General features: G+C 38.8%; 1 protein-coding gene across 2 annotated transcripts; it reads left to right on the top strand.

Moving 5' to 3' along the window:
• Positions 1–1,877: 1,877 nt before the first annotated feature.
• Positions 1,878–10,099, top strand: kifc1 (kinesin family member C1). 2 transcript variants are annotated; one of them, XM_008279602.1, is made up of 17 exons: positions 1,878–1,940; positions 3,046–3,138; positions 3,591–3,690; positions 3,967–4,020; positions 4,295–4,378; positions 4,931–5,129; positions 5,247–5,412; positions 5,673–5,840; positions 6,118–6,231; positions 6,461–6,547; positions 6,686–6,883; positions 7,602–7,766; positions 7,852–7,990; positions 8,311–8,450; positions 8,573–8,646; positions 8,889–8,964; positions 9,483–10,099. In XM_008279602.1, the coding sequence occupies exons 2-17, from the start codon at positions 3,049–3,051 to the stop codon at positions 9,525–9,527; spliced, it is 1,899 nt and encodes a 632-aa protein (XP_008277824.1). In that variant the 5' UTR covers positions 1,878–1,940; positions 3,046–3,048; the 3' UTR covers positions 9,528–10,099. The 2 variants fall into 2 exon arrangements, with proteins under 2 accessions (XP_008277824.1, XP_008277823.1); XM_008279601.1 differs by having other exon boundaries at positions 3,043–3,138.
• Positions 10,100–14,168: the final 4,069 nt, after the last annotated feature.

The following is a 14,168-nucleotide window of genomic DNA, read 5'->3' as shown; positions in this document are numbered from 1 at the left end:
CCAGTGATTAATAGGTTAACTGTTAACTGGGGGGTGATTATTCCCTGCACATATGTAAAATGCAACCATACTATTTTCTTTCTGGTTTGACAAAGTCGTGTTTAATTTGTAGGAATCATTGACAGTGAGTGCTATGGTGCTGTGCAAAAGTGAATAACTGTGATTTTAAAGAGCTTTTGGCATTGTTCGCCCATGGCACCTCCACACATGATCTGACAGTATACCCTGATGATAAATGATGCTCAACAAAGCTGTGATGTAGGTGACCTGGGACACTGCACAAGCCGTCTCTACCCAATCAAAATGTTCAAACGGCCTGAACAAGAGGCTGATTGTCTTCATGTATACTCCTCCTTGTATTTCATTGTGTCTTTTTATGAAAAATAACCCATTCTCAATATTCTTGTTAATGTTATTACCGATGCTCCTGATAATACAGTTATTAACTGCCCTCTTATGCTACACTCTTGCATACTGTATGCACAGTTACACCTCTTGCTCATCTGAACAGACTGTTTCTTCCCTTATGGAGAATAAAGTTCAAAAACTGTTTATGATGAAACAAAGTCACTGTTTGATTTATTGATGAAGATGTATGATTGTTCATTTTTTGTGACTGACTGGATCAAATGTGGGTTTCAAGTTATGTCTGATTCTTGAGTTTGAACTAAAAAATGTCTGATGGAATTGACACACAAGATGATTACTTTCACCCCCACTATATGTAATTATTTTAGCAAAAATGAAAGAGTTTCCCTTACAATTTAATTTGTAATGTTAGGATTCTGTGTGGTTTCTGTGTCTTTGCATGAAACACAACATAATTACCCTCATTTCAATTAGTTAAATTAATGTGACAGGATGCGTTGGCTGCAGTCGCTTCCACAGTGGCAAGTTACTGTTTGGACAAGAATAGCAACTGACCAGGTATGTCAGGGGAGAAGTTAAGCAGAAACTTCTGCTTTTGTGGTGCAAATCATTTTAGCAGCAAAAAATAGAGAAAAGAAAAATAATATAATGTGTCACTTGTTATCGACACAATATTGAAGATCAAAAAAATCTAAATATTGACGGCTGAAAGTGCTAAAAGATGCAGTCATCACAGTTTAAATCACTGCAGGCGATGTAACATATTATTGCAAATTTTGCCATTAATTGTGGGAGGAAAATGTGGTTGATCGAAAGCAAATAACTCAACCACAGAATTTCATTGGGCTTGGCTGAATTTGCTTCGGTTTTGTTCCAATTAAGAAGTGATTGAAGAGCTTAATGCAGATGATGAAAAACAAATCAATGCTAGCAGGTAAAGTCAAACAATAAAAATCAGGAATAGAATACAATAGAATTGAATTGAATTGAATTTAATAGAATTGAATAGAATGCTTTATTGTCATCAAACATGGTGCATGACGGAATTTAAGATAGCTGCCATATTAAGGTGCATTGAAAATATAGACATAATAGACACAATAATAAAAACAATATACAACTACTGTAGTATAGTATTTACAACACACATATTAGAACACATTACTTCTGATTACTACACATTATAATAAACATACGGTTTAATAAATATATAATAAAAATAATAAATGATTAGATAAAACAACTTAAAAATTGAGCGAATCATGTTTCAGTAGTGACGTATCCACGTACACAAAATATGATTCGCTTGATCATCTATGAAGTCATCGATTGTTTTGCTTTCTTTGCTTCTTGCGCGGTATGCTGTTCAAACAGCATGTATCCCGCCCAAGCGGAGCACTCAGTAAATTAAAACAAGCACACATAAATAAGGAGGCGGGGTTTGCACAGCCTCAGCCAATCACAGCAGCTCCTGCGAAGTGCCCACCAAAACAGTTCAATTTCAAATTCAAACGGCCGGAGACGGTGGACTGGAGAGAGATTAATAAGGGGAGACGCAGTTTGTTTTTAAGGTAGGTGTCTCCATACGTCGAAACTAAATAAGTATTTCACGTTAAATTTTACAGCGGTGACTGGAAAACTCAGTTACAGCCGTCGTTTGTGTACTTTAACGTCGTAGTTTGCCTTCACATTCAAGCTAGAGGCAGTTTCCTTCCGTAATAACATGAACGGTGGTTAGTGTTGGCTGCGTTCATACGGTTAGCAGTAACCTCGTCGAAGCTAATCGACGTTTAAAACTTTCCTGTTAGCCTCCCCCTTTCATAGAATTAGTTAACGTAGGTTGTGACAGATTGTGTCGAATGTGTTTTAGCCGTCCTCGGTTGTACCAACATGTTAAAGCGTTAGCTGCCCGAATCCTGATTGTGTCCCTGACATATGATACTGATCCCCTCTTTATGAACCTTTACCTCCATAAGTGATTTTAAACGAGCTTAACTCTACGTTACATGTGACTTGCAGAAAAAGCTTAAAGTTCACTCGAATCTATTTTACAATGAATCCAAGACAGAGATTGTGTTTTCATCTGAGATTTTTTTTGCTGGATTGTTTTATACCATCCAGTGTAGGTAACCATGTTCTAGTCCTTATCTGTGCTTCTGATGTGTTAATTATTACTACATGTTTAAGCCAGTGATATAGCTTTGGTTTTGCACAAAAGAACTAAAGTGATCTTGGAAAAACCCAAAAGTTTAGCTAAACTTCTGTTTCTCAAGTTAGCATGGTTTCATAGTCCAAACAAATGTGGTGCCCATGAATGACATGAGCCTCAGCTTGACGTGATTATAAATTATATGAACCTAAACTACAAATAATGTACTATTAGATGGATTTGTCTGGGGCGTATGTGATTTCTGGCTACCAAAATTGTGAATCCAACTTCAGATACAGATTAATAATGTAATCTTTCTTGTCATGCTGTGGATTTTGCTAAAGAATCTTCTTGGTTTCTCAACATTGCTTGGTATTTATTTCACCTACCTCTGTAACTGTAATTTTTAATGTACTATGGACCCAAACTAGGCCTGGTAAAAATTACTGTGATAGAAATGTTTTAATTCTTGCTATTTTTTCTGCATAGCTGGTTTTAACCACAATTTTCCTCTCAATCCCCAGCAGAGCATGTCACGTTTGCCAGTTATGTCAAGCAAAAGGGTTCTCACAAGCAGCAGCAGCAGCTCAGAGAATGCCCAAGACTTTGCACCTGCTCAGGTTTGTATTATAAATGATCTGCATATTACATTTCACCTTCTTTGTTAGCATTCATTGTCTGTATCAGTTTTATTCTGGTGCTGTATCTCAAGCTACTCTATCAGATGCATTGTAAAGTCACCATTTATCCATCTCAATAATTACAGTTGACTTTGCACTTTCAAGGATACGCTGTTGACAGCAGAACTGAGTTTTTCATGTGCCTGTGAAGCAGATCGTTATTCTGTGCTCTGTTAAGTGTAAGACTGTGACACAGTTACACAGACATGTAAAGACTAATGTAATGTAGGTTTTTGATGTATTCTCTACAGTAGAATTTTTAGTGTGATATTTTCAGATATTCGTGTCTTTCGCTAATATTTCAAAAGCCAATAATCAATAGAGCCCATGTATTACATTTGTCATCAAACTGAAATCATTGTTCTCACTTGATGCTGTTTTTGTGTTTGCAGAAGAAAAGCCGTAAGGACTCAGACCCGGTTAAACCAAAGGCAGCAGCCACAGTAATCGGGGCCAAGAGGCCTCCTGTTGGCTCAACCAGACCACCTCTTTGTAAGTATATTGCTAACATGAACGTGCTCCGCTTATTATTGTGTAAGGACGGCATATTTGTGTCCTTTACCACACTTGCAACATGTCAGAGTTCACCAGGACTAAAAGACTTTGAGGCAAGGCTTTGGGAATTAATTGTTGTTAACTGCAATCAAGCACATGTTCAGCTTTTTTATTTATTTATTTGTTTCTTTGATTTTTGTTGTGCTCCTCTGTGCTATTACCCTGTTTGTTTTGGACAAAACATGTGCATCTTTGTTTCTCTCTGTCCCACAGCTAAGCCAGCCAGAGGAGGCGGGGCTGCCACTGTGGCTGTGGGTCCTTCCAGAGGTAAGATGAGCTGTCTGCTGGGTGATGGGTTGGAAGTGCATGATGTGTTATTTCTTTTAGTGTCAGGATTGCAGAACTTATGTTCACAAACTATATTACAGTTAAAATATGTACAATATATTAATGTTCCTCCAGTTCTGTAGTTTAGCAAGCGTTAGCAAGGAAATTCAGAAATGTCTTGGGTCCATCTTGTCAAGGCAATAAATCTTGGTGTTAAATGGACATATCAGACTTTTTATTCATTCGTTCTTAAATATTTTTCTTATTTCATCAGGTGTCCTGAAACCATCTGTAGCTTCCACTGGAGCAAAAGGAGGCAACATGAAGCAACCTGTTGTATCCACTGGTACAAAAGCAGGTGAGAAATTCACATCAAGTAAATACATGTCTGATTACTTGTATTTATGGCAGTGGACAACTAGAATTAACAACATTTCTGACAAATGATAATTCTACAAAATTGGTCATAATTTTCATTTTCTACAGAAAAGGCGTAGACAATGAACCAGAATTTTTATGCTCAGTCTTTTGTTTTAAAAATAACATTTTATTCCCTTTTTTTAGCACTGATATATTTGCATATACCTTAAGATGTTGTTGAAGAGTACGATCTTATTTAGTACATTTTTTACAACAGGCATTCTGACACATCATAGCAGAAAACGCATTCGAGTAACATCTGCAAAGTGTCCCAGTTTGACTGTGTGACTGAGTCAGCGTCCTCTGTTTCAGGACCATAAAACTGAAGCAGCTTCATTAAGTTCAGCCATTGTTGGATTTATTATTTACACCTGTGTTTTTACTAATACCAAGATGTGTTCTGTGAAAACGGTGCCCGTCGGGGAAAAAAAAAAAGTTTATGTAGTGACCTGAAAGGAAAAGTGAGCAACACTGATGTTCTTGTATACAGGTGGGACTGGTGCCCCCCGACGGCATGCGTGGGACCTGAAGGGAAAAGTCAGCGACATGGAGGATAAGATCCGTAACTACCAGACCAGGGTCAAATCTGTTAACCAAGAGAATGAGGTTCTGAAAGGCTCGATGTTCCAGAGCCAAAACAAAGTGGTTGAAATGGAGCAACAGCTTATAAAGCAGAGGAGCCAGATCAGGTGTGAGCACCACAGATTTTGAAAAATGAATTGAATTTAGTATTTTACTGTCATGTTAATGTTGTGTTAGTGTTTGTTTGAAGTCCCTTCAGTGTCCTGTCTGTTCTGTGGTTTTAGTGACTATGAGAAGGAGCTCCAGGTATTGTCAGGTGTCCGGGATGAGTTGGAGAAAGTGTCTACTGATAAGAACTGTCTTCAGAAGGAGCTCTCCAATTTAGAGGGAAAGTACAAGGTGATGGAGACTCTTCGAGACAGCCAAGAGACAGAGCTGCAGACTCTAAAGGTAAAAAGTCTGCTGCTTGACAGCTGCTGATACAGGGTATTTCTGTTTTGTGGTATCAATACAGAAATATACTCTTTGGCAAATATCACCTGCTATGCTGATTTATTTCAACAAATAACTTCCATTTAACAATCAATCAAAGACTTACTATGTGTCTAATATCTAATGAGAATTGGATTGGGAAAAAGTCTATTTTAAAACAGAAAATGTGATTTTAGAGAAGATGTGTTTTAGCTGTGCTGCTTGTCTTTTCCCTCCAGATGAAGCTGTCAGTGCAGGAGTCAACACTGGCCCGTCTGCAGGCAACTCTCAGAGACACAGAGGAGGAGGTCCGCTCTCTCAAAGATACTGTGGCCCAGCAGAAGGACGAGCTTCATGCCGGGGAGATGGAGCGCAGACAGCTGCACAACACCATCCAGGAGCTTAAGGCAAGTTATCATGTGGTGTAACTGCTCCGTGCAGCCCAGTGACAGCAAAGCCTCAAAGGCCTGTCAGCTGGCCCATCGGCTGGGCTAAAAGTTACTGGTCCTCTGGTGCTATGTTAATCCCACTGGGGTGGAAAACTCTGGAAACTTGGCTCTTTTCTCTTGTTGTTCTCTGCCACTGTTCAGTCCGTCAATTTTGCTACAACCAAAAAAATGCCACCTTTCACTCTGACCTCTCTTTGATTAATGACACTAATTTGTGTGTCTCTTTTTAATGCAGGGCAATATAAGGGTGTTTTGCAGAGTGCGCCCACTGGTGGATGGTGGCCTCAGTAAGCACATCCAGTTCACACCCACTGACAACAAGACGGTTACACTGGCCAAAACAGAGGAGGTGAGAATCCTGTCAGCATTCCAAGACATTAAGGAAACCGCAGGCCATAGTGGCAAGTGTGTCGGGTATAACTAGAATAAGAGTTAGATGTCAAAGTCACCTCAGCAAACATGTCTATCTCCATTGTGGCACTCTGCCATCAAAAAGGAAGTCATGGAAACAATTTGCTTTGAGAGATGTAAGCAAATCACAAATGACTAAATAAATTCTGCATTTTTCTGCCTTTTAGTCTCACACAGGTAAAACTGCAGACACTCAGAAGAATTATAACTTCAGCTTTGACCGAGTGTTTGGCCCCCAAGCTTCACAACAGGAGGTAAATAATGATGTATCACAGTTTGCAATATATCAAAGAATCCTCAAGTTATTGTGAATAAATATTGGGTTTTGTTTGGATGCTTGTATTTCCTGCCAGAGAAGAACATTTATGGTGATTTTGTCTCTTTGTTTTTAGGTTTTTGAAGAGATCTCACTGCTGGTGCAGTCTGCACTGGACGGCTACAACGTCTGCTGCTTTGCCTACGGCCAAACAGGAAGTGGAAAAACCTACACCATGGAGGGAGATGAGTTTGATGAGACCAGAGGCGTCATTCCCAGAGCCGTGCAGCAAATCTTCAAAGCAGCAGAGAAACTGGGAGCTCAAGGCTGGGAGGTTAGTTTGGTATTTCATGGAAGTGACTAAAGGGAAGGAAACAGTAGCATTCTAAGTAAACTCTGTTTTCTATAATGTGAGAAGCAAAAAAAATTTTTAACAGCTAAAGCAGTTAGTTTCATGCTTACATTTTATTCATGTTATTTGTTAATTCTTCGGTTGCTGAAAACACATTGTGGGATGTTTTTATCAGGTGTTAAGTCAACTCTGTTATTGACTGTAGACTCCTGCTGTAATAATTGTCCAGTTGCTTTGATAATTAGGTTTTATTGAGAAAAAAATGTGGAAACTTGAATAAATATTCTGCACATCGTTATGTATAAGATGACAGCAGTAGTGCCAATTAACCCAGCAAAAATGTTCCGAAAATTCCTTTTCTATCTCTGACGTATTGTGTGACGTTACTCTTTTCAGTTGGATATTTGGAACTGCTAAATTTTGTTTCACTCATTTACTCATTTTCAAAATATCAGTGTTAATACTCCTAAAGTGAAGAGAAAGGAGCATGACATTACACTGAAAGGTTTATGTAAAAATGCACCACCAGTCTTACAGGAGTTGCAGCCAACACAAGGATAAAGTAGTCATTGAGTTTCACACTGCGAACTTATAACCCCCGTGTGTGCTGAGTGACTGGCACACACTGAGGTTTCTATTTGTGGAGGAGGTTTAAGGTCTGTTATTATTTAATATTGATTCAACTTCTGTTTTATTTCAGTTCACCTTCACAGCAAGCTTTGTTGAGATTTACAATGAGACCCTGCGAGACCTCCTCTACACCGGCAAGGCAAGCAAGAGACCGGAACACGAGATCCGAAAGTCAACCAACAACGAGATAACAATCACCAACCTGACCTACGAAAAGGTCTCCTGCGAGGATCAGGTACGGCAGGCAGATGTCTCAGTCTCTTAACTAGACTATTTGTTGCTTGAAAGCAGAAACCTTTATGATCTCCTCCTTCTGCCAGGTTCTCGGCTTGATTGCCTTGGCCAATCAGAATCGCTCCACAGCTCAGACAGCCCAGAATGACCGCTCATCTCGCTCCCACTCAGTCTTCCAGCTGGATATTGAGGGAGTGCATGCTGGCAGGGATGTCAAATGCAAGTGTGAGTACAATCCTAGTGTCCATGCGAGTACTGGAATTTGGTTTTACTTTTATATCTAGAATATCAAAGCTGTGTACTTAATTAGTCTTTAGTTATGTAAACATTTTTTTTTTAATGCTGTAATTACTCAACATTGATGTTACTGGGCCTCCTAATACAGTTATGGGACGTGTCTTATTCAGTTGTCCTTCTTGTTGTGTCTTTGTGTAGTTGTTTGATGTGAATTCTTTTGCTAATCTGATTTCAGAACACAAGTTTAGTTGTGTTAAAGCTGAATATGTTTCCAAAAAGGATGTTTTTGTTTGCCTTTCTATGTATAGCCACTCTGTGCCTGGTGGACCTGGCTGGCAGTGAGCGAATGGTGAAGAGTCAGTCTCAGGGTGAGCGCTTCAAAGAGATGACTGCCATCAACGGCTCCCTGTCCAACCTGGGGATCGTTATCGCCGCGCTGGCCAACAAGGTCTGTAATCTGCAGCCCCAGGATCCTCAGACACCAAAAGTGCTTTATTCACTCACTACATGCTCTCGATTTTACAGCATTTCTTTTGTTTGTCACTTAAACTGACTTTGTCTGTGTTCCAGGAGAGCTACGTTCCGTACAGGAACTCCAAGCTCACCTACCTTCTGCAGGGCTGCTTGGGAGGAAACAGCAAAACGTGAGTTCTTCATCATCTTATCTTAAAGAGGCTAAAGGTCTTCTCCAGCAGAAACTCACTTCACTTCAGCTTGGAGCAGAAAAGCTAGTTTAGTTTAACTGTTAACAAAGTTACTTCTTAAATCAGGATAGAAAAAATGAAAGCTCACTCAGTTTTGAAGTAAGACATTCTGGGATGGTGTGTTTTCTTCCAGGCAGCTGGTTTATGATGATTGTGTTTGTGCTGTGTTTTTATCTCTGCAGACTGATGTTTGTGAACATCGCCCCGGAGACAGACAGCTTTGGAGAAAGCCTCAACTCCTTGCGGTTTGCCAGCAAGGTCAGTGGCCTCTACAGCTGTTTGATACGCTGTCTTGATGAGACAGCTGGTACAAGACGACACGTGCACATGAATCACATAATGTGATTGTAACTGCAGTTACAGCAAACATTAGCATTCAGCATTAAATTACCTTCTTTCCAGTAACCTATAATATAATTTCCCTCATGTTATTTGATTTATTAGCTGGGAAAGTACATATGACCCTCCTTGATCTAAGACTTCTAATTATGGAGGATTTAAACTTTAAAAAAAAAAAAAATTTCTTTTTTTAAATGTCCCATCTTTGAAGATTAAAATTTTTTTGGAAAGAATTTTATTAAAATCTGTTGACCATCCTGCTGGCTAACAAACAACGGAACACATTACCTTTCCAGTGGAGGTGATGAATCCTGCAGAGAGAAAACAGATTTTTACACATGCATTTATTTAGCGCCTCCCTGATGTGTAACAAAGGGTTCTGATTGTGTGACTTTGGGGTTGTTGAAGTAAAGTTTTGCATTTTTTCCCTTTTGCAGGTCAACGATTGCGTAATTGGAACTGCAAGCGCAAACAGGAAGTAGATCGAAGTTCCTGAACAGCTCGACTTTCTTTTTTTATGTTTTTACCATTATGGTCACACCAGGAAGAGTTCAGTGTCACCATTTCATGCTTTTGACTAACCAGTTGTGCAGTTTGACACACACTCTGGCGCAAGTCAGTAAGAACCAAAAACCCTTGTATATTCTCAGGGCCTTCATTACTAATCATTAACACAGGCTTTTAAAAATTCTTCACACCTTCATGTAAATCAAGTGGATGTGGACATGTTCATACTTATATAGTCTGAATTATTTTTAAACACTTATATGGGCTCTCTAGGCTTCTTGACTAAAGAGGTCATTCTCTAGTCGAGACATTTAATCTTCATGTCCTGTCATATTTTGATAAATGGACCCATAAAGGTCTGTTTTTATTTAATTTTCGCAATGTAATATGTGTAGCTTGCAGAGACTGCAGATACATGTAGTGTGATTACTCATACAGTGGTTTGTTTTTTTCGTTCTTGGTAACGTGATTTTTTTCAAACTCTTTTATATGTACTCTCTGGCCCACCACACTGTAATAAAGACATTCAGTAGATGTGCTACTTTAATTTTCTGTGCCACCTCGTGTTTATTTCAGACTCCTGCTGTCCACCCCATGAAGGTAAAGCACACACATTAACTCCTGTTTACATCTTTGGTCAACATTTTCCCAAGTTCACGCCAGTGTTTTGTATGAATGCAAGCATTTTATTTCTACTTTTTAGTTATTGCAGATGCAAATCATTAACTGTTTAAGTGAAAACCTAAAGTTGAGCTTGGAATGGGACACACATGCTGTGAACTTTGTGGACCTACAGATACATGAACACCTACAACTGACTGAAATATCATATTACATGTGGACATATTTCACCCCCATAGCTCATTAAAGATATTCCTTATGGATGAATCCGTCGGTGGTTCTGATCAGGATTTCAAAATTCAGACTTCTCTCAGAAGCTCTGTCACTTGAGAGAATTAAACTGCTCAGTCCTAAAACAGAACAAGAGCAAATCCAGAAACTTTCCTTTGTTATACATGACAGAAAAGAAGCTTCCCTCATCAAACATCTAAGGGTCAGTCATTGTAATCTAAGATAGTGGTGTTGTTCCACTAGCTTAGATTTTGTTCAGAGTTTGCTTAACTTGTCTTCAGGATTTAAAATTAAGTTATCTAAAATATTTTGGCAGAATTTTTAGAATTTCGTATGTGTCCACACCTGTACTTCAGTTAATAGAGATGTTAACTTTCATGTCGACGGAGATAAAAAATCACTCCTTAAACATAGAGATGCGTATTGGATTTTAAGGCCACCAGTTAGTCTGGTCTGAGAGTAGATTTTGACTTTTGATTTTCTTTATAGTTACAACCTGAGTTGCAAATTAAAGTCATAATCATTTTTGTTTTTGTTTTTTTTGACCCATCTCCTCCAGTTAATATTCTTGAAAGTTATATTTGTTCCTCCAAAGGCTCCTTAAGTGCACCAACCTGATTTCCTCAGTAAATAAATTACATATTGATACTGCTTTTGCTTGAATGTGGTTTTATGTTAATGTTAGATGTTTGTTTCCTATTGTGGATTTTATCCTCCTTTATCTACATCATTCTTAGCTACAAAAAGGATTTTTATCAGTCTGTGAGTGGGCTTCGGTTTTTATTTTTCTGTGTTGTATTTGTATTGTGATGCCCCTGGAGGCCAGGCAGAGAAAATGCTGCAGACTCTCAGAGTTGTACGCCTGTGGTTTTTGCAGCTGTAACTCGTTTCTTTGTGTTGCCACACCCTGCAGAAGGCGACACGCGTTTGTGTGTTTGTTTTGGTTTTCTTGGTGTTTCGTTTTAATGTCTCTAAACCCACTGATATAAACTCCTTTTACTTTTCTAACCCACCTTGGTTTCTTGGACCTGGATTTTGTAACTCTTCCATCATTTAGTTATTGCAATAATTGAAAATCACCTTGCTTATCTACAAGTTGTACAAGTTAATCCTCCTTTATTTTGGGATATTTTATGAGTTTAACAGGCTGGCAGACGCTGTTGCAGATTTAAAACCCAGGAGCACAAGCAATAGATAAAACTTAGAGGCTTTTAAATAATTTAGTTAGATTTTAGAATTAAGTGGAAAAAGACTGATGCTCATTGTTTAACCAGTAGGACAGTCACATTAGTCACACTTAGGATAAGACAGAAGTTTTTAACCCCATAGGAAACCCCTTATTGCTTGGAAAACAAAATTAAATCACCTGAAATTAAATGCAGTGCCGAATGGAAAAGCAAAAGATATACAGTTGAAACCAGAAGTTTACGTACACTGTATAAAAAGACAGAGAATCTTTTTTTTTCTAACTATCTGACATTAAATCAGACTAAACTTTTCCTGTTTCAGCTCAGTTAGGATTACTAAAATTATGTCTATTTGCTAAATGCCAGAATAATGAGAGAGAGATTTTTTCAGATTTTTTAAAAAATTACTTTTTTCAAAGTCAGAAGTTTACATACACTAAGATAACTATGCCTTCAACTGTTTGGGAAAGCCCAGATGATGATGTCATGGCTTTGGAAGCTTTAGATTGGTTAATTGACAACATCTGAGTTAATTGGAGGCACACCTCAAACACTCATGGGAAACTCTAAAGAAACCAGCCAAGATATCAGGAAGAGAATTGTAGACCTCCACAAGTCTGGTCCATGTTTGGGTACAACTTCTAGGTGCCTGAAGGTTCCACGTTCATCTATTCAAACAATCAAACACAAGTATAAACACCATGGGAATGTCCAGCCGTCATGGCGCTCAGGAAGAGGACAGGTTCTGTGTCCTAGAGATGAAGTGTTTTGGTGTGAAATGTGCATATCAACCCCAGAACAAAAGACCTTGTGAAGATAAGACTAGAACTAAAAGGTAACAACTAATACTGCTAATAATTCTGATGTAGTAAAGTAATATTACACGTGATAATCAAATATTGCACATAAAGTTGAAGTGTTCAACACAAAAATGAAATTATGCACATGAAGTTAAATTATTGCAACTGAAAAAAGGAAATATTGCACTGACATATTGTACATGAAAATGAACTCTAACTCATTATAATGTAATGTTGCACATGAAGTTGAAATATTGCACATGGAAATTATGTATTGCACATGATACTGAAACTGATTTTGCATAAACTATTGTGAAAGGTAACATTGGAGATGACATATTATATTACTCTTGTTTGCTTCAGTCTCAGATTGGACACTTTACCAGTGTTTTTAATCGTTTACAAATGGCACAACACATATTTACTGTTTTTCTGTCTCATTAATTTTCTTTATTCCTCTCAATTTTTTTTTCTTTTTAATTTAAAATATATTGATGATTTAACAATCTTAACCTGATATTTACAGCAATAAAGCAAATTAACTGAAAAATGTTTTCTTCTCATGGCATTGCCCAGAATTTAATCTACATGTGAATTTTGCAGAAGATTAAGCAAATGATGTGAATCTAATGTGGTTGTTTGTCTTGTAACAGCAAAGACAATAGTGTTTTTGAATCTTATATAAAGTTGTTCAGCTTTTGAAAAGTGATCATTTCAATCTATTTTTGATCAACAGCCTTTTTTTTTTTTTTTTTTTACTGCTGTTATTATTAGTAGCATTAAGGCTATGTTTAATATTTCATAATTTATTTGATTTATTTTGTGTCGGCCAAAGTCTGGCTCGTCTGTCTGGAATCCTGTTAAAGGCGACGCGTCGCTGTCTGCTGCTGCAGAGATCAGATGGGAAGAACATTTGAACAAAATGCTGCTCAAACTTCGGGGCCTGGATAACCCGGCCGGACTCCCTGCCCTCTGCCCGGCCACACACGGTCCTCCCGGAGGCTGCTCTCTCTACTGAAACGGTGAGTTGACCGTCGGCGGCGGCGGCTGCTGCTGCTTTTTGTAGCCGCCGTGGGAGCTAGCTAGCAGGCTAACGTCACATCTGTAACGGTGTGACCGGAGAGTGAAGCTCCGGCGGCTCCACAAACTGCTGCTCCGGCTGCTGTCTGCCAGGAGCCGAGACCAGCGTCCGCAGAAAGCGTTTCACCACAGAGCTGCGTGGATTTCTGTAGCGCTGCTTTTCGAGCTTGTCAACTCTCAGTGTGTTTGCAGTCCAGCTGTTGATTTCCCCCAACAACACAGCAACAAAGTGCGGCTGTCATGTCCTCAGTGAGATGTGGACATTTTCTGGTAATTACTTTCCAAATGGAGGAGGCTCTGCAGAGAGGAGCTGCCTCAGCTGTAAATAAAGTCCACATGAAACTGTTGATCATTCTGCTGTCACTTGGAGCTTTTCACTGCAGATATGTGGTGTCATCTGTGCAGAAACAGTGTAATAATATGATTCATATGCAACATATTCAACATGCATCACAGGCAGCTGCATGTCACCCTGAAAGCTGTGACAGCAGCAGCAGCAGCAGCAGCTTTATGACTGGAGCTGTGATCCAACAAAGACACACTGAAGCTTCTCAGTTGTGCTTCTTGACTGTCTCAACTAGGAATCATTTGCAGTGAATTTTGTAAATTAGAAGCAACAGCAGGACCAATCAAGTCAGCGTCTCCTTGATTGGCTGCTGTTCTCTGCATTTTCCATCTCCCACACATATGAGGTGAA

This window comes from Stegastes partitus, unplaced genomic scaffold (genome assembly GCF_000690725.1).
Source record: "Stegastes partitus isolate 25-593 unplaced genomic scaffold, Stegastes_partitus-1.0.2 Scaffold165, whole genome shotgun sequence".
Taxonomy (NCBI): Eukaryota; Metazoa; Chordata; class Actinopteri; family Pomacentridae; genus Stegastes; species Stegastes partitus.
The sequence above is the reverse complement of the archived record's forward strand: the minus strand, read 5'-3'. Positions and strand labels throughout refer to the sequence as shown.